At 42.1% G+C, this 22161-nt stretch overlaps 1 protein-coding gene across 1 annotated transcript in view; it reads right to left on the reverse strand.

Moving 5' to 3' along the window:
- Window positions 1–22161, reverse strand: part of UGGT2 (UDP-glucose glycoprotein glucosyltransferase 2) — an 813961-nt gene that overhangs the window by 248684 nt on the left and 543116 nt on the right. Inside the window, exon 22 of the mRNA XM_063953033.1 lies at window positions 15571–15702. Within this exon, the coding sequence (XP_063809103.1) occupies window positions 15571–15702 (132 nt within the window). The remainder of the gene's footprint in view (window positions 1–15570; window positions 15703–22161) is intronic.

Here is a 22161-nt window from a genome sequence, read left to right on the forward strand (position 1 = left end):
GCGGCAGACAGCGTGCCCTTGTTAAACGTAGCGGCAGACAGCGTACACTTTTTTCACATAACGGCAGACAGCGTGCCCTTGTTAAACATAGCGGCAGACAGCGTACACTTTTTTCACATAACGGCAGACAGCGTGCCCTTGTTAAACATAACGGCAGACAGCGTACACTTTTTACACATAACTGCAGACAGCGTGCCCTTTTTACACATAACGGCAGACAGCGTCCCCTTTTTACACATTACGGCAGACAGCGTGCCCTTTTTACACATTACGGCAGACAGCGTGCCCTTGTTACATATTGCGGCAGGCCGATTCCCCCTTTGTACACATTGCGGCAGGCAGATTCCCCGTTTGTACACATTGTGGCAGGCAGATTCCCCGTTTTTACACACTGCGGCACACAGTCCCCGTTTTTTGTAGGAAAGAAAGAAAAAGAAAGAAAGAAAGAAAGAAAGAAAGAAAGAAAGGACAGAAAGAAAGAAGAATTATACTTACCCTCTCCGCTGGCTCAGGCTCCTCGGTGCAGCGTCAGACGATTCCCGGGCAGTAGAGGAGGTGGAGGAGGGAGCCGCAGCAGCGCTGTGTTATTGGTGGAGGCGCTGCTGCTGCTGCCCCTCTGCTTCACTATAGGCTGTTCTCTGAAGACAGCCTATAGTGAAGCAGAGGGGCAGCAGCAGCAGCGCCTCCACCAGTAGTAAAGCGCTGCTGCGGCTCCCTCCTCCACCTCCCTCCTCCTCCTTCCCCCGTACCGCTGCTCCTCTCATCTCCGGGCGGCTATGCGGTGCGGGCAGCGGTTGCCCGCAGCGCACAGCGGCATGTAATGAGTCAGTTTGACTCATTACATGCTTGGGCCCCTGGACAGAGGCGGGCCCCAGTGCAACGCACTGCTTGCACTGGCGGTAGTTCCGCCTCTGCTTGATGCATTTGTGATGGCAGAAGAGCGACCGCATCCAAGCCAGGGATCAACATAGCGACTGATGGTCGTAATGTTCCTCGCAGACTGACAGCTGAGTAAGCCTCAGCTTACTCAGGCTGGCCGTTGCAGTGCAACTTGCGAGGCCAAGGAAACTGCCTCTCGAGATGCAGATCTCTGCCTCGCCACTCCTGGAAAATGGGAGGGCCAAACCCCCATTTCCAGCAACACTGTCTGCACCTGCCCCTTCCCCATCCCATTACTGTGATGCGATTGCAGGAACCGTTCTGCACATGCGCAGTTTCCCGGCTATCAGGAAACTGCTTGTTGGATTGCTTCTACTATCCAATCTAAATAACTCCCTATGTGTGGAAAAAGAAAACCTATCTCAGATCTTATCAGTATCTCTAGGTGAAGATTCCTAACACTTTATATTTCTTGTAGTATGCAGTGTTTTAAGTTTTGCTTTTTTTAACACTGTCAAAACGCACAAGGAGACTGTGCTGATAATTTGATATACAGTATGACCCTTGTATATTGGTGTGCATAAGAGTCTGTGGGGCAATTTAGTCAAGCTTATAAAAATGAAAAGAGGTGATGTTGCCCATAGCAATCATTTCTCTATTGCATTCTAGAAAACATCACCTCTTTTCTTTTTTAGAAGCTTTAGTAAATTTACCCATGACTCTGTACACAAATTTCTACAATGTAGCAGCCGCAACTTTTTTCCAATGCAAATTTTGTTCAGCTCCATATACAGTCTCAGTCACACACAATATACAGGTGTAATATATCAAATTAATCAGTAGTGTCTTCTGTTGCGAATAAGACATATTTACGGCAAAAAAAAAGAAGTCAGACGATAGAGTTGCACGGGACCTGGTGGCTCGCTCACGGCAGACATATTGTGCTGCATGGCGTATTGAGGCTAGATGTACGAACATGCATCTGTATGCCTGTCTAAGCAGAACAGGAGAGGGAATGTATGTTCAAACATAGGCAGACTATGTTAAAAGGGAGGGGTTCACGCTAAAGTAAGGATGCTGACGGTCGTAACAGCGAGACCAGCAACCTGACTTGTCAGTATCCACACATTCCGCTGGTAAGTATTAGGGTTAGGCTGCGGGGGGGCAGCTAGTGTTCGGCTGTGGGATGGCGAGGTCAGCGTTAGGCTGTGGGAGGAGTGGGTTAGGCTGTAGGAGGGTGGGTTACGGTTATGGGGAGGATAAGGGTTACAGTATTTAACAAAATGTGTCGGGATTAGGACAGTCGGGATGATGCTATAGGTATTTTGACCGTTGGCATCCTCAATGTCGCGACCCCGTACCCAGCTCGAAAATAGCTCCTGTCTACGAGGTAAACATGTCAGAGAGGGGTACCTTCCATTATATTGCCACTTGACTTGCAACTGAACATGTTTTCCATTGACTTACACATTCCATTCAACGCAGAGAATCTCATCAGCAACCATCTTTGAATCCCTGGAAGCCGCATCAGCATACTATCTGCTGTATTGTTCTGTTACCTGTAAGCCCTCTCACTAAGGGGTAAATTTACTAAGGTTGTAATTTTTTAGAACTGGTGATTCTACTTAACATTTATCTAACTGCTTCTAGACGATAATAGACGGAATCTGATTGGTTGCTATGGGAACATCACCAATTCTAAAATAAACTCCCACCTTTACCCCTAAGACTATAGAGGTGCTGCACACTATGAATGACTCAATTACAGGAACATGGACCTCCGGATTTCTCTGGTAGACTCCATCACAAAACTGGATTGCCGGTTGATTTCAATCCGTGCTGAATTTTTGCAGCTAATTAACTACCATTTTCAGGACTGGTAGCTGTGACAATACTAAGTTATTCATTTCTGTGGTTAAGCCACAATTATACAGATCACAGGATTCAATTAACACATGGCATAAGAGTGACATTTTTGCATTCATTCAAATATAATTTAGATGTAACTGTATACATCAGTTATTAATTAAATACACATATTTAACATATTAGTTCTTGATTGATACCAGGAATCCATTACAATAATTTATTGTATTATCTATTCATTAATTATAAGCGCAGTAGCAACACCCTTCTACAGTATCTTTGAAATAGCAACTGCCTATTTTTGCAAACAAATCAATTAATAAAAAATGTGCGTAAGTGTATGTGATACATGCCTGCTGAAAACCAGGTCCGTATATGCTCTGCTGCCAAATTACAAACCTCTTACGATGCATATGGCTCAGCATATGGATGTAAATGAGTGTAGTGCCAGGGTACTTCAGCACCAACGAGATGGACACAGGTGCAGACATCTTCTATCCTACACAATAGGTTGAATGGGTTTTGTTTAGATTGTGCCAAATCTCCCCGTGGTATAAAATCAGGCCATGATGTGCCTGCCTGGGTTGGCTGTGAAATACCGGCAGTCAGGACCCCGTCACTCAGGAGACAGACAGCAGGATCCCGGTGGCCAGAATCCCGGTAAGTATTTTCTCCCTACCCCTAACCCACTTTTCCCGCAGCCCAACCCTCATCGCCCCCTCCCACAGTGTAACCTTAAGGCTAATAAATAGGGACAGTACTTTAAGGGGCCAATTCAGACCCTGTTGCCGATGTACTAAAATCGCTATGAAGCGACTTATGCACATCTGCGCATGCAGGTACGCTGGTACGCACATGTGCAAGTTCCTAAACTGCGTTCTCTTCAGAACGTAGTTTAAGACATGGAGGGGGGCCGGTAACGGGGCGTCGACACCACATTTTGTGAGTGTCAACACTCCATTTTAGGGGTGCGGTCCAGACAACGACTGCGACCCTTAACATGGCGTGTACCCATCTAACCTCGTAGCAAGGCTGCACAGGCAGAGGGCTACTGGAAAGTTGCGAAAGCATCACAGACATGCGATGCTTTTGCATGTGTGTGTGTGTGTGTCGGGGGGGGCAGTTTCCTGCATGTGAGGCAGACTTGCCCTGTGCTGGGCGTCACCCTGTGTGTCAAAGAAATTGATCATTAATGTTGGTTTTCTCGCACATCTACAATCAAGTCTGAATTAGGCCCTAAGTAAACTTGTCTCCAAAATATTTTGACAAGTCATACATTGAATATTTGGACTACAACTATTTCTACATAAGATGCATAATTGGTGGACTGCAGCCCTATGCTAGTCCTTTTCCTGATCCTCTATAGGCTGTATAAAGCATTGGCCAGAAATCATTTCATACATAGCACAATAATTAAAATAAAAACAAACAGTTTCATCTCACTGCGAGAATAATTGCCAAAGGAATATAAAACAAGAGAAGATAAAAAAAAAGTAGAAAAAAATGCAGATTTCAATATCTCTGTGATAATGTGAAAATAAAATGCATTAAATTTACTCGAAGCGTTAAACTATCCATTAAAGACTTATATAATTATCTTCAAAGCACAGTGTAATAATTGTCTGTAAGCCTTTATTTATGGTTAAATGGCATGCACAGCAGCACAAGATAGCCCATAAACCACAGCACTTAACTCTCCTTAACTGCACACACTTATGATTAGGCCATATTTCTTCCAGTACTACAAAGAATCAACAATTCCACTCCATCCAAGAATTAAATGTAGCAATAGGGAAGCACACAGCATTAAAAATGTACAATGATGTTCCCATGTGAACTCGCTATCACTGTTTAAAACATTGCAGTAAGTGCATCAAAATGTAGAATAAAACAGAATTCAATGTATTTGACAAAAAATAGAAAAAAAAGACACATAAGTCAGTTTAAATTCTAATCTTACGTTGCAATAAATAATATCAACAGTGTACAAGTCAAAATTGTAATGTTAACCTACAAAGCCCTCAGCAATGTCACAACTCCACAGACTGCTCTTTCTAGATCTCAAAGTAATCCTTCAATTTTCACCTCCACTCCACAAGGCCTCCTCCTACCATGCTATCGCATCCTACCTCTTTTTATATCTCAAGGGATTTTGTAACGGCGCATATTCCATTGAACTCAATAACCTCAAACAACGGCCGAAAGGCTCATGTACAATCTGCCATACTTTTTAAACAATATATCCATCCATAATAAAAAAAAATAACCTGGATTCAGATTACACTTTTTACAGCTGAAGTGGTGAAACAGGGTTCAGAAAAAGGCTGAGTAGGAAAGAGTACTATAGTGCTTGATAATTAGGACTCCTAATTTATCAAATCAGGCGCTCTGATATAAGGCACAAAATAAAGCTGTTGGTCACCCAATTTATATAATAGAATTGATATACTGATATCTATATACTTATAGCTGCTCCCTTATGAGTATTCTGCGATACTCAAATAGATACAAAGTAATTGTGAAACATGCAATATCACAAGAGAGCGCTAGATACCGATCATTACTATATAAACATTTTATTCAATCGCATAAAAAATGCAATGCATATTTTCATAAAATAATTATTCTCACTGCTGATATTATTTACACGCTGCCATATACTGTATCCCAATTGTACATTGCACAGATGTCCACATCCAAAGACCAGTGTGGCTGGTTCGCTCCAAAGCAAATTATAAAGTCCCAATTTGTTTTAGGGAATGTGAATGGTGTTCACTAGATGGTGAATGTTCAGCTGTATAAACGATGGGCGCTACTACCTCCCCCGATCGCCAAACAATTTTGTGCTCACCACTTATTCCTTAGAGTCTCATGTGAGGCTGGCTGTCAGCATGCGGAATCCGTTGTGGTTGGTGGGAGCGGCGGTGTTCTATTCAGTTCACTGGGGAGGGAGGGCGCCGTTTGTAGCTGCAGAATTCAGGCAGTTTGCCGTGTGCTGGAGTCCGGACTGTGGTGCTGTGCTTGTGTAGATCTCAGGGAAAAACAGCAGCGTGAGATGTCCTTAACATGTTTCTCCGTGAAAATCAAACCACGGTTTCATCAGAAGCTGTCAGCATGCGGAATCCGTTGTGGTTGGTGGGAGCGGCGGTGTTCTATTCAGTTTTGAGTAGGAAAGATGCAGACCAAATACAGTAAGGGTATAAGTACGTGTGTGCAAAGATGTAGATACAGTGCATCCAGAAAGTATTCACAGCGCTTTACTTTTTCCACATTTTGCTATGTTACGGCCTTATTCCGAAATGGAATAAAATCATTTTTTCCCTCACAATTCAACACACAATACCCCATAATGATAATGTGAAAAGTTTTTTTTTTTTTTTGCTAATTTATTAAAAATAAAAAACATGCTACTGCCAAGTTGTTTTGTTGCAATGTACCGTCATTATGCCAGATACAACTGTGACACAAAATCTCCAGCATTATACTCTTTTGTATCAAAGTCCTTGAAAATGATCAATTCTTCCATCTTAGATACAACATGATCACTGATATATTCGTGAGTGAATGTGGTACACTGGAACAGCAGAGGTCAACAAATAATGAAAAGGTTTTAAAAGCCATTCAGTCTTATCACTGAGTGGGGGAGTTTATGGTCTCAACCAGTTTTTCTTCCACACGTAGGGGGGGAGGGCAGAAGGTGAGAAAAACAATGGACAGAGGCAGATGAGCAGTGTGCTGGACAGGCTAGTGTCAAGGAGAAATGCAGTTCAGGGACCGTGGACAGGCAAAAATGTCCACGGTCCCTGGCATTATGAAGAGAATAGCAGTGTGTGGGTGTTGCTATGAAGAGAGGGAGAGCTCATATCTGCAGTGTAATATAGGAGCCAGAAGCTTCAGTGAGAGATCAGAGACCGCAGCGTGAGAGCAACAGTATACAGAGTCAAATGAAAGGAACCAAGGGGGATCCCCACCATTAGGGGTACCCTGGGAGAATGACTCCAGGTGTGAGTCTCGGGAGAGGACGTATCTGGGCGAGTAGCTGTAAGCCACGCAGCACGTTTAAAGGCCCCCCATCGACTTGAGTCCTTGGTGTATCCCGTTTAGATAGGCTGTGAGAATCCCCAGCAAATAGGGGAAAAAATACACTGAAGAGAGTACCAGTTTGCTGCTGTAGCACTATGGGTCCCAGGATATACTGGTATGTACTGCTGTTCACCATTTATGCTGCTGCAATGAAGTGCTGTATTGGAAGAGGTATCTTAATGTCTGCTGTAACCAAGACGATTAGTGTGCTGGAAGAGAGGAGCAAGTATCCAAATGTTATTCCTGCTATTGCCCAGTTTTTTGGTATTGTAAATAAACTGTGTATGCTGTTTTTTTATGAGATGGCATGGTGCCCAATTCTTTCTGCGCTGCACTGGCACGTGTAGTCCACTACCACAATGCACATGTAATTAAACTCCCGAGTATTCAGGGGACCCACTGGTACCTGTACCTCACCCACGAACAGCTGGAACAGAGTGAAGGCCCGTACATACGGTGAGATTCGGGCTATGTCCAATTCTCACTATGCGACAGGGGTCAGGTCGGCACATAGTCAGTATCGCAAGCACATAATGACTGTGCTTGCGATACTGACTATGTGCGATTTTGGCTAAGTGTCAATTTTGACTATCTCTTCTATAGAGATAGTTAAAATTGACTTGCCTGCACAGTCTATCTAGGCTTGCGATGCCGGCCGCGTGGGACCGCACATCGGCATCGAATCTGGATCGCAAGGTGACTTTCACCTTGCGATCTGCAGTAACTTTTCTTACGATTTTTACTATATAGTCAAAATCGTAAGAAAAAATCTCACTATGTGTACACACCATTAGTGTGAAATATATTAACTGTGACAATGCAGGCGTATTCTGCCATACTAAGTAGCAGGATGGTGGTGGGGGTTTATATGAATATGTACAAATATTGTTAAATATTGTTTCAGGTAAGAGCAAAGGCTTTCAAAATAATGAGGAGCGGACCCTCAATAAAAAATACCAGAAGTAAAATGTGAAAAGAGGAAGCACTGTCCAATCACAGTGTGTATTAATTCGTAAATCGATATTTAATAAAATTAAAAACATCCTAAAAATATATATCCGGACATCAGCGTTAAATAATCTCTCTTCAAAGCCACTCAATCTGTATGTACTACAATATTAAATATATATGCACAACAGCAGCTGATAATACGGTCACAACATATTCATAAACAATAGCTTGCAGTCTGTATGATAGCACATTCAGTAGAAAATATACGTTATGGTAAGAACTTACTTGGCAATTTTCTTTTGGAACCATACAGTCAATGCCGACTCTTGCACTCTCAAGGAAGCCACCTTCAAACCTTTATCCATTCCTGCCTGAAGGAATGCTAGGACCCTGGAAACTCTGAAAGACTTCGGGTCCATTTTCCATTCACTGCACCAATGAATACAGGTTTGCCATATTCTGTGATAAATGCGAGCTGAGGAAGGTTTCCTTGCTCTGATCATAGTTTGAATTACCTTGTGAGAATCCTCTTGACTTCAGGATAGAGGTTTCAAGAGCCACGCTGTCAAAGACAGTTAATCCAGATGTCTGTGATAACAAGGAACCTGCATCAATAGATCTGGACGTTGAGGGAGCAGAAGTGGAACATCCATCGACATCCTCTGCAGATCTGGTTACCAATGTCTTCTGGGCCAAGCCGGAGCTATTAGTATCACGGCGCATTTTCCTTGCTTTATCTTTCTCACCACCCTGGGTAATAGGGTGATTGGATGAAACAAATAAGCCAGATGAAAGTCCCATCTCACCAACAGGGCATCTACAAAGATCGCTCTGGGATCCTTTGTTCTTGACTCGTATGCAGGCACTTTGATGTTCAGACGGGACGCCATGAGATCTATCTCTGGCAACCCCCACTTGTCTACTAAAGTCTGGAAGACCTCCAGGTGCAGAGTCCATTCGCTTGCCTAAATGGCGTGTCGACTGAGAAAGTCCGCTTCCCAGTTTAGGACTCCCAGAACGAACACTGCGGACAAGGCTGGATGATGTTCTGCCCACTTTAGTATGTGACTTACCTCCATCATCGCTTTTCAGCTGCGAGTTCCTCCCTGAGGACTGAGGTACGCTACTGCCGTTGCATTGTCACAACGGATCTGGACTAGTTTTCCCAGAAGAATGTCCTTTGACTGAATCAGTGCCATGTATATGGCCCAAAGTTCCAATATATTTATTGGCAGGCAACTTTCTTTCTTGGTCCATTGCCCCTGAAAACACAACCTTCCTGACACTGCTCCCCAGCCCTGGAGACTAGCATCGGTCGTCATAATTTCCCAATCTGATATCCAAAAGGGTCTCCCCTTGTCCAGATGGGATGTTTGTAGCCACCAGGCTAATGACCTTCTTACTTCTAACGTAAGAACCATAGTCTGTTTTTTATCATCTGATGCAACCCATTCCATTTGGCAAGAATCAGATGCTCGAGTGGAATTGTGCATACTCCACCATGTTGAATGTTGACACCATCAAACCCATCACGCGCATTGATGTGTGAATGGATACCTTTTGACTGTGTAACAAGTCCTGAATCCTTGACTGAACCTTGGATATCTTGTTCAGAGGTAAAATTACTCTCTAAAGCCTTGAATCCAGTACAGCCCCCAAGTAAGTCATCTGCTGTGACGGAACCAGACAAGATTTTGCCCAATTTATGAGCCCCTCGTGGTTCTGCAGACATGTTATTGTCTGTTGCAGATGACATAAGAGCAATTCCTGCGTCTGTGCCAGGATTAAAAGATCGTTGAGGTATGGAAATATTCTTATCCCCTGCTGGCGGAGATAAGCTGCCATTACCACAATAATCTTGGTAAATACAATGGGGGCTGTGGCTAACCCAAAAGGTAGGGCCTGGAACTGAAAATGCTGTTGGAGGATAGCGAACCTGAGATAGCACTGATGGGACAGTGCTATCGGAACTTGTAGGTTAAGCATCCTGTACAGTATATATCCAGGGATACCATGTAATCCCTTGGCTCAATGGCCAAAATAATGGAACTTCATGTGAAACTGAGGTACCCAAATGTATTTTGTTCAGCACTTTAAGATTGAGAATGGGCCGAAATTATCCATTTGGCTTCTGAACTAAAACCAGGTTGGAGTAAATACCCTGTCCTCGTTGTGCATGAGGAACTGGAATGACTACTCCTGTCTGAAGCAATTTCTGGACTGCCTCTAACAAAGCCCTAGCCTTCGTCTCTCCACGAGACGGGCTGGTACAAAAAAAACCTTTGAGGAGGGTGCTTCTTGAAGGCAAACGCATAACCTTTGAGATACCGCTTCCTGCACCCAGGCATCTGTTGTAGACTGCTGCCAGATCTGTGCAAACTGAAGAAGTCTGTCCCCCAGGTGGAGGCTCACACTATCAGGCTGATGGCTTATTATCTGTTTTCCCAACCGTTCCTCTGGTAGCCCAATGCTTTTTAGTCTTACCAGACTTCTTGTATTGGGGCTGCTTGCTATCACTTTTTCCTTGAGACCGAAAGGGCCAAAAAGCCAGAATTTTAGGTTTGAAATTGTATGTGGAAGGAAACTTAACCTTCTTGGAGTCTGTTTCTGACTCCAGAATATCGGTCAATTCTTTACCCAAAAGAATATCTCCAGAAAAGGGCAAAGATTCCAAAACCTTATTAGATTCTGAATCAGCTTTCTACGTACGTAGCCAAACTGCTCTGTAAGCAGCTATTGTTGAAGCTGATGCCCTGTAGGCAATAGTACCCAAATCCAATGCTGCTTCTTCCAAGAACATTGCAGCCTGTTTTATATGTGCTATATAGATTTTTGCTCTCTAGAAGCTATTGAAAAATCCCCCTCCAATGCATCAGCCCAGGCAGCCACTGCCTTTGCCATCCAAGCTGAAGCCATGGCTGGCCTTATGACTGCCCCAGACAGGGAAAAAAATGTTTTTTAGAAAACCATCCACTCTCCTATCCATGACATCATTTAATGATGTTGAAGGTAAAGGTAATGTAGATTTTCGCACTAATTGAATTACATGTGTATCTACTTTAGAAGCCACCTCTCTCTTTAAACAATCTCCAGCTGGAAGAGGATAATTCGAATTCCATTTCTTAGGAATTCTAAACTTCTTATTGGGCGTAGCCCAAGCCGCTTCCATGATTTCCGTCAGCTGATCTGACCCTGGAAACTCGGTCTTAACTGTTTTGGGATGTTTAAACACAGGTGCCTTGGTTTTTAACACAGGCTCTGCTGAATCCTCTAAGGACAGAATGGCTTTCATAGCTTTAATTAACTCAGCTATAGCCATTGAGCTGAGACCTTCCTCCTCTTCGTATGCCGAAGTAGAATTAATTGAGCTTTCATCTTCCGATGAATCCTCATCTGAATCACGTGTAACCTGTGAGGGTGAAGATTTACTTACCACCGGCTTTATCAGCTTGTTTCTTTTGAGAGGCTGCTGCTAGAAGTGATACACCATAGGTGGGGAGCTGCATGTAAGGGTTAATAATGTAACCTATCCCTAGTACAGGAGTTGGAGGAATTATCCGTTCAGCTATACTGGATAAAGTCTGTGCAAACATAGCCCAAGGTGGATCTATCTGCACCTGAGTCTGCCTTGTATTTTTCAATAACCCCTGGTGAAAACTAAAACAATTTGCACACAAACAATCCTAAACCAGATCCTGAGAGGATAACACAGCTTTGCAAGACAAACATGGTATGAGTGTTGGTGCTGCTGCGAGTGTACCTTCCTCACCTTTGTCGCTCTTAGACATGATAAATAATCAACACTTCCACAGTGTACTACACAATTTGTGACTGTAATAACGTTAAGCTTCTTAAAGTGACATACAATCCGACCCTACCCATGCACCAGCATTGAGGATCGGAATAAACAAAACTGACTGAAATATAGTAAAGTCAGCAATCACACTAGCAGTCACATGTTATACATTAGTATAATAATCAATATGAGCACATCATCAACTACAACTACATTTTAAGTATGTAGTAGAACATATTACTGCATCATGTTTAAACAGATCTAACGTATTCAGACGCATTGCAAAAGAAACAGTAAATGTATACAGACTCATATGCAATAGGCACTTATCTAACTATTCGTACTCAAAAGGGTAGATAGATACTTAGTGCTGTATTACCCATACTCAGTAGAGTGAAATACAGGGAGACTTACCTTGATTCCAGGACCAATCAATACGTCAGCGAGTGCCGAGTGGATCCAGACGCTACTAGTGTACACTGCCGCTCCATGAACATATAGTGAACACAGACGCACCAGTCACACAGCCGCCTATGCTGCGACTGGGTCCCCTTCGTGTACAGCATCTGAGACGGAAGCAGGAAACAGTTCATGGTGGGAGACTCGGAGGAAATTGGTCATGAACCGGGGGAGGGGTCACCAGGAGAGCGTCTGACTCCCCACTGCTGACATCAACCCTACGGATCGCGGCCTCATACTATTCCTGGAGCCTATGATCCCTAAGGCCTAGCGCTGGTGCACCCGGGGTGGCAGCCGCGTCAGCGACTGTTTGGTAGTCTCCTCCCAAAACAGTGCGGCTGTGTCCGTATTCCTCTTCTAAGCGGAACCGATGCCTTACCTTCTCCCCGTGCTCCGGCCACAGCCTGGTAACGTCTGCTGGACCTGCTAGTATATCCGACACAGATGCCCGCTGAAACAGCACTGTACTCGTGGGTAAGCGTTGTCGCGACCCGGCGGAGAGTTGTTGGAGTGACTCTTTCTAAGGTACGTATAAGACGCTGTTTAGAAAGATCACTGAAGAAAAAATAGTAAGACTATAAAAATAAAATAAGAAAGCTTAGGGCTGCTAAAAACCAGCAGCCGTCTGACCATGGTCCAGCTCCTGCAGCACCAAACAAAAAAACTATTTCCCTGAGCCAGGAGGCAGTAATATATGGACGGGCCCATTGCATGCTGGGAGGCCGGAAAAGCTTTGACCGATTGGTGCAAATCCGCTGTTGCTTCATCATATCCCATTGTTATCCTGTGAATAACCTGTGGACCCTGCCGGAGAATAAGAAGATTAAAAGTCTGTCCGTCAACAGCACTAAATCCGTTAATTGGTTAGTGCAATTTGCTTTATGAGACAAGCAATGGGGTTAGTGAAGCAGCATTCAATGATTAATAGCAGTAAAAGAATTGCAGTAGTTCAATAGAAATGACGATGCTAGAGATATGTGTTGCACTTAAGTTATTCACTGCTGTTGATGGACGGACTTTTAATGTATTTATTTCTACTGAATGTGCTATCATACGGACTGCATATGTTGTGACAGCATCATCAGCTATTGTGCATATATATGTGTATGTATATATATATCTCAATGATCTTAAGGTTTTTGATAACACTGATATTATGCCTAGCTTTTCTCATAACAAAAACTTGAAGGACTGGCTAGTTAAGAATGATATATCTAGCTTTAACAAATAATCCCCAAGTATGAATTTTTTGAGACGCAAGCCGGGGTGCTATCGGTGCACAGGGTGCACGACATGCAGCTTCCTGGAATGCGGAGATTCCTTTTCCCACCCGCATACGGGTAAACGTATTCCAATCCGTCAAGTACTTGCGTGTACAAGTACACATGTAGTGTACTAAATTCGCTGTCCTTGTGGTCTTTTCTATATTGGAAAGACCACAAGACAGTTTAAGGAACGCATGAATATGCACAGATCCTCCATATACGGAAATCTATTGAGGGCCAGGTTGTACCACAGGAGCAACATGTGGCATGACATTTTTCGTGAATACAAACATGGGTTATCCACCTTACGCTACAAAATAATCGAACAGGTAACTAAAAAGATTAGAGGTGGAGACAGAGATAGGGCATTATTACAGAGAGAGGCAAGTGGATCCATATTTTAAATACTGTGGCTCCAAAAGGCCTTAATGAATGTTTTGGCCTTAATTGTTTTTTTTTTATAAACGCCCGTGAGAATTATTAATAGATACTGTACTTTACAACCTCAGAGTTCAGGATTTTGTGGTCTATAATGACATGTAGTATTTTGTTATAGGGTTCATACTGCTGTGCTGTTGCTGCCGTATTTTTTGCTTTATTAAATGCTATCAGCAGAGAGAAAGACTTGTGTCAGGCTAGTTTTAGAGATGATTGTATATACATTTGCTCCGATCAGTGTTTTCATTTGACTAATGGATATACATGTTATATATATGAGAATGTCAATGTGATCTCTGCTTGTGCTCCTGCTGTCCTTAGATTGGTGAAGGTGATCACATGATCTGGTCTCCGTGCGTTGCTGGGCAACGGACCAGGAGACGCTGTACAGTGTACGTCGCCGGCGGTAACGTCACTGAATGGCGTCCGAGACCCGGCGGCAGGAAGCGAAGGTGGATGACATGCACTGGGTGAGTTATAAATATTGTTTGTGTATTGTTTTGTGTATGATCCTGATGACGATTTATCAATAAATCGAAACGTTGATATATTTTCCATCTATCTGTGGAGTCCCTTGAGTGCCACCCGCTGTTCAACTTGTATCTATGGTAATATACCAGGGGGAGCACCTGGGCTATATGGAAGTATTGTTGGGAGTGCCGACCAGAAAACATTCATATATATATATATATATATATATATATATATAGGGTGTGTGTGTGTGTGTGTGTGTATGTGTGTATGTGTGTGTGTATATATATATATATATATATATATACACACATCTAGTTATGGCCCTGGCTGTGATAGTGTAATTTGTATTTTCCTTTTCCATTAAACAGTTGATCAACACTGTCATATGTTAAATGAGACCTAAGCAACGACCACTAACTATTTCCTACAAAAACAAGAGCATTATTGAAAAACAATTAGTATTCAGAAGTCATGTTATTTTGGTAAACAAAGGAGAATATTTATCAAAACAGGAAAATTGGAAAAGTGCCCATAGCAACCATAGTAACACAGTTTCTGAGGTTGAAAAAAGACAATTTGTCCATCGAGTTCGACCTGTTCGTGATCTCCTACACCGTAATATTTTTAATACAAATTTTAACGGTTATCAATGTTTAGCCGTTATGTTTATTCCTTTTTTATTTAATGTTTTATACTATTGTGCATGATTTTTTTTTATTATTACTATTGTGCATGATTTACCCACCATAACCCTGTATATCCTTATACAGTAGGAATTTATCTAGCCCATTCTTAAAAGCAATGACCGAGTCCGCCATTACTACTCTCTCTCAGGCAGGGAATTACAAATACAAATTGTCTCTTCACAGTAAGAAACTTTCCGTCTCTGGGTGCGAAATCTCCTCTCTGCTAACCTAAGCGGGTGTCCACGTGTCCTTTGTATTGATCTTACCAAAAACAAATCCCAGCTAGCTCTGTGTATTGTCCCCTTAAATATCTGTAAATGTTAATCATGTCCCCTCTTAATCTCTTTTTTTCCCAGTGTAAACATGCCTACCCTAGCAAGCCTTTCCTCGTATGCGAGCGTCTCCATCGCCTTAATCAATTTGGTTGCCTGTCTCTGAACCTTTTCTAGTTTCATATCATCCTTTTTGTAGTATGGTGCCCATAACTGTGCACAGTATTCAAGATGTGGCCTTACTAGTGATTTATATAATGGGATTAGATTATAAAATAAATGATAACTTTAGTCTGTCTGGTTGCTATAGGCAATGGCCACAACATTCACCACCATTTTTTTTTATAAGTTAGAAAAACCTCTCCCTAAATATTATTCAAGTTTTTGATATGTAATCTTACCCATCCGTTACTGATCACAGCAATTTGCCCAGGCAACAATTTGAGAACTTTGCGACAGTATAATGCTTGAGTCCGAAGTAGGTCTACCCCCATAGTATTATACTTCTTCTCAAAAGCATCATCATCCATCTCCTGAGGAAACAAGGTAAGAAGTGAGTCCGTAAGAACTACTATAAATGATAAGTCATTCCTACATAAATTACAATGCTATCGTAACATTCAATATGCAGTTGTCTAAATTAATGTAATATTACCACATTCTCCCAAAACACAGTTGTAGGGACATATTAATTTCATTTTGAAACCACTAAAATTACATATTCCCTCTTATTTACAGACAGTGGTCGTTTTTCAGTAAAGGGAGGACAAATCAAAAACAAAACATAAAAAGTAAGAAATTCTGAAAAACAATTAAATGTAGAGAGCCTAGTCAGACCACAGTTATAAGAAAACATTTATCGCAGCTGCATTTTAAAAGTATTTCATCAGAAAAATCATACTCTAGAGCAGTGTTTTTCAACCACTGTGCCGTGGCACACTAGTGTGCCCTGAGCAGTCTCCAGGTGTGCCGCCATAGAAACAGAGCCAGACCCGTCAGTGTTTTGCCGCTACTGAGGCCCTGGAACGATCAATACTGGAGGGTCTAGTGGTTGCAGAGCCAGTTGTAATTTTGGGCCCGGGCAGTGTTGGGCTCTTCTGGCTTTCTCAGATGTGGCTCAGGCGTTACCTATGGAGAAGCTGCGACATGACATCCTAGGATACGCAGCTGCACCATGCATCACCATTATATGTGTGCGTGCCTTGGCAATATTTAAATCTTGTTCAGTGTGCCAAGAGTTGTAAAAGGTTGAAAATCTCTGCTCTAGAGGTATTATCAATAAGCTTTAAAGGGAAATGTTTCTAGTCTTAATTATTTTTCACCACTATAAAAATGCATGTTCTCCTCTAATAATAATATTTTTTTTTAAATGCCCTTATTGGATACTACTGATGATGTTTGTCATGAGAAATAAAATAATAGAAATTAAGAATTTATTTTACATTTTTTAAATCAAACTATTAATAGATCACTATTCTAAATAAATAACAGTAATTGCTATCGAAGCTGTATTTGTCATATAGGCAAAGTAGGTACCAGATTAGTGCAAGTGCTGCTTATAGGGCTGTATGGAAATGGTTTTATATTTATGCTACTAACTTTATAGTCTTTAATACTCACACTTTTTTATGACTAGAAGTAAGTATTGGATAGAAATGAGAATGTAAAGCAGATAATTTAGGACATATTTAGGGGGGACTTCAACTAGCAGTGGTAAATTTCTGCGGATAATTATTATTTATTTATTACCATTTATTTATATAGCGCACATATATTCCACAGCGCTTTACAGAGAATATTTGCCCATTCACATCAGTCCCTGCCCCAGTGGAGCTTACAATCTATATTCCCTATCACATGTACACAAAGACACATTCACACTAGGGTTAATTTTTGTTGAGAGCCAATTACCCTACCAGTATATATTTTTGGATTGTGGGAGGAAACCGGAGTACCCGGGGAAACCCACGCAAGTACGGGGAGAATATACAAACTCCGCACAGTTAGGTCCATGGTGGGAATCGAACCCGTGACCTAAGTGCTGTGAGGCAGTAATGCTAACCATTACACCATCCGTACTGCTCCAGATTAATTAGTCACAATATCTAGGATATCCTATTTCTAAATAGGACCCTGATTGGAATAAATAAGAACAATCAATTTGCTCTGCTACAGTATAAAGAAGAAACATTGTCCATAAGCAGCAACAGAACATTAATGTGAATAATGAAGTTCTCATCTTTTAACTGTATGGAAAAACAGGAAAGTTTTGTTTGATTGCCTGTCACCTTTTTGTGTTATAAAACAAATATTTCTAGTGGGGTGTGAAGACTAAAAGTTTTATTTCTAGATACCTGTATTATTCCTTAGTACTGTACATATATGCAGTGACGTCAGAAGGCAGGTGCGGCACGCCGGATGTGACACCAAAATGTGGGCTCCTCCAGTAACAGGAGCCAGGTCCTGCAGTGTGAAAGTCTGCTACACCATAGAAGAGGAGCCGACAGTGCTAGGAAGACCGTTTCCGGGTGCTACCCAGTACAGCCCAGCATCTTCGGAGTTGCTGAGCACGCCCCCGGAGTGATGATCCCCGTGAGACCATGCCCCCTTTATTTACAGCCATGCCCCCTTTTGCTGCAAGCACGCCCCCGTCGCGCTGGGAGATCTAAGGTGCGCACTGGGTGTCACCACACCTGGTGATGCCTCTGCATATATGTAAGTTGATTCACTATTTTATCATGATTTCAAAACCAAAAAACAGTCCACATGTCATTTAGGCTGGACCACCATAATCTGTTTGCAGAATTGTTGTTTACCGAAGGTTTCATCTCCGATAGCCAATATATTCCAAAATATGGATGTTTTTGAGCATAACTGAAATTATGACACCTTTGCTTTTTGATAGTTTACTGTTTAATGGACAAAAGTACTGTATTAAAAATATTGTATACAATTATCTTCAGACTGTGTATATAAGGTGTATATGAAACAAATCAATTTTGTGTAAGCACACAAACTTTGTTTTATGCACAAAATTATTAAAAATGGTGTAGAAAATTACCCTCAGGATGTGTGTATGAGGTGCATATGAAACACATGCATTCTGTGTTTAGACTTGGGACCCATCCCCAATATATATCATTATGTTATGCAAATATTCCAAAACACTTCTGGTCCTAAGCATTTCAGATATGAGAGACTCAACATGTACAGACTATTAAATTAGGTCCTTCACATTGTAAGGTTTTTTTTTGTGCAAGTAACTGGTTGATTACTATTAAAGATAAGGAATATACAGTACCAGTCAAAAGTTTGGACACACCTTCTCATTCAATGGTTTTTATTTATTTTAATTATTTTCTACATTGTAGATCAATACCGAAGACATCAAAACTATGAAAGAACACACATGGAATTATTTTGTAAACAAAAAAGTGTTAAACAAATCAAAATGTTTTATATTTTAGATTCCTCAAAATAGCCCCCTTTTGCTATGAAAAGGTAATCATGTGACATCAAACAGATGCAGAATTTCATAAGAAAAACAATGATGTTCTTTGTTTTAACATATCTCTAGTCATTCTCGAGTTTAACGGAGTTTACTATTGCAGATACAAAGATACAGGACTACCTTCCCAATTAAAAAAAATTGAGTTGCATCCAAGATGGCTGACTTCAAGAAGGCCACCATACCCTAGAACAGGTATTCCCAACCGCGGTCCTCAAGGCACACCAACAGTGCAAGTTTTAGTGATATCCAGGCTTGAACACAGGTGACTTAATTAGTACCTTAGTTATTTTGATGTAACCATCTGTGCTGAAGCCTGGATATCACTAAAACCTGCACTGTTGGTGTGCCTTGAGGACCGTGGTTGGGAATGCCTGCCCTAGAATTTTGGACCCATATCGTATGTGTAGACCAGAGGTTCTCAAACGCGGTCCTCAAGGCACTCCAATGTACCAGGTTTTAAGTTTATCCATGCTTGACCACAGGTGACTTTATTACCACCTCAGTCAATTTGATTTAACCATCTGTGCTAAACCATGGATATACCTAAAACCTGGACCTTTGGGGTGCCTTGAGAACCGCATTTAAGAACCTCTGGTGTAGACACTGGATTACTATTTCCTTACTCATTTCCTTTTTATAAGGGTTTTTCCACACTTATGGATCACCCTGTACAATATACATATTTAGACCCAAGTCATGAGTAAAATGGATAATCTATGATGGTTTGCTGCTAATACACAAATATTTATTAAATGGGTCATCCGTTCTTATGCACTTATTTTCCTAGATCCATATTTACTGCGGCACCTAGAGAAAATGTGCCTCTGATACTCTACACCTTCATGCAAACAATGTCTTAAATAGATTACATTCCCAGTAACATCTGAAAGGAGATGTATCATTGAATTAAATTCCAAAATAATATGTTCCAGTTTTAATCTATATGTAAATTCTAGAAATGACTTTATATCCAGGTTTTGATTGGCAAGAAGAAGTCCTTCAGAACCTTGATTAGCATTTGTATTGAGGAAGGGTCAGAGACCAGAAGTAATGTAGAATACGCAATTTTTGTCTACTCATTTATGAAGTAATCTAGCTACTCATTTGTGAAATCAATTCCATACTTAGACTCTACAGCTACAATTTTACATATCTTAAAAGCAATAAACTTATATTAGCTTTGGGCATTTATTAATATGATAGCAGATTACATTATTCAAAACAATTATACGTGAAAATGAAGACAACAACATTAAGTATTAAAGTAGAATACGCTGCTATTTTGTTCAGGACACTTATCTAATATAGAGGATGTCTACCATCAAAGAGTCTAAAGTTAGACCTTTTATTTTCATTTTACAAGCATCATGAAGGCGTCTGCCCCCTGGTATTCACAGATTTAAAAAACACAACCTTGCTATGAGTTCTATTCTACCAACATAGTAGCTAAAACAATGTCAGCAGCAGCGATGGACATCTTAAGTTAACAAAAGTACATTTGGTTTCCCTTAGGTCTTCCATGGCATCAAACTAAAGAAATGTTGCCTACCCCATAGCCAGCACAGGAAACTCATCTTAAAATACGACCGCCCAGTGACCAATTTACAGCGGCATCTTATCAGCCGTTATCACATAAGCGAGTCCCCTTGCAGTCTTGCTGTGCTCTCCATGCATCGGGCCCGGTGGCGAGAGGTTCTATTCCCACTTGGTTGGTGGCGTGGACACACCAACTGAGTGAGAATACCGAGCGTGTGGCGAGCTCAAGGCAGGAGCATCATAGATAGCCCTAATCAGGTGAGAAGAACGTACATGCACACCCTTCCGTAAAATAAGGAAGAGGCTAGTGAGTAAAAGGATCCTCAAATCAGGTGCGGCAGGGTGGGATCCCTGTGGATCCTGTGGACTCAGGAGAAATACCGATATCAACGGTAAGTTCTTACCATAAAGTATATTTCTCCGGCAGGGTCCACAGGTTACCCACAGGATAACACTGGCATTTCCCAAAGCTATTTAGTGGTGGGGACACTCCTGATTGGACAGGAGAATCCTTCGCCTGAATTCAGCGTCATGAGAGGCAAAGGTATCAAAGGCATAATGTCTAATGAATGTGTTAATGGAAGACCATGTGGCTGCCTTACATATCTGTTCTGCTCAAGCACCACGTTGTGCTGCCCATGATGGACCTACTTTACGAGAAGAGTGAACAGAGACATTAGCCTGAACAGGGAGATTAGCTTAAGAATATGCTTCTGAACTCGTCATCCAAAGCCACCTTTCCAGTGTCTGCTTAACCATCCTCTCTGGTGAAATTCATAGAAAATGAAGAGAGTATCTGTTTTTCTGATGGCCCTGGTATGATTCATGTCACGAACTACGTCCAATGATGCATCTCCCGCAGTAAAGTCCGGCCCTTAAAACAAAGACTACAATTTCTTCGTTAAGATGGAATTTAGACACCACTTTAGGAAGATACCCAGATTTGGTACAAAGAACTGCTCTATCTGGATAAATAATTCAGAAATGGAAGATGACATAACAATGCTCCTAAATCTGAAATTCTTCTAACTGAAGTAAGGTCAGTAGAAAAAGAACTTTAGCGGTCAACCATCTAAGATCCAATACTTCAAGTGATTCAATTAGGACAGCCTAAAGGGCATTTAGGACTAACTTAAATCCCAAGGCACTGTAGGAAGAAAAAAAAGGAGGTTTAATGTGTCGCATTCCTTGGGAAAAAATGCGCACATCCTGTAGGTTAACAATTTTCTTTTGGAACCATACAGTCAATGCTGACACTTGTACTCTCAAGGAAGTCGGTCATAACCTTTATGCATTCATACCTGAAAGAATGCTAAGATTCTGGAAATTCTGAAAAACCAATATTTGATCCCTATACCATTGAATATAGGGGGTCATTCCGAGTTGATCGTAGCCGTGCTAAATTTAGCACAGCTATGATCAGGCACTCAGACATGCGGGGGGACGCCCAGCACAGGGCTAGTCCGCCCAGCATGTCAGTGCCGGTGCCCCCCCCCCACCCGCAGAAATGCAAAAGCATCGCACAGCGGCAATGCTTTTGCATTTGAGGAGTAACTCCCGGCCAGCGCAGCTCCTGCAGCTGGCCGGGAGAACCTCTTCGCTGCCCGGATCGCAGCGGCTGCGTGTGACGTCACGCAGCCACCACGGCCCGCCCCCCCCAACGGTCCGGCCACGTCTGTGTTGGCCGGGCCGTGCCTCCCAAATGGCGGATTAACGGCGCCGTTCAGCCCCCTCACGCCCAGAGACCGCCTCTGCCTGTCAATCAGGCAGAGATGATCGCTAGGGTACAATGGCCTTCCAGCATGTGCAGACGCATGCACATATTCGACCAGATCGCTGCGTTGCGTTAAACTGCAGCGAGCGATCGGGTCGGAATGACCCCCATAGTCTTGCCATATTTGTTGCTAAATGCGAACTAAGGAATTTTCCTTGCTCTGAGCATATT

The sequence above is a fragment of the Pseudophryne corroboree genome, chromosome 2 (assembly GCF_028390025.1).
Source record: "Pseudophryne corroboree isolate aPseCor3 chromosome 2, aPseCor3.hap2, whole genome shotgun sequence".
Classification (NCBI taxonomy): Eukaryota; Metazoa; Chordata; class Amphibia; order Anura; family Myobatrachidae; genus Pseudophryne; species Pseudophryne corroboree.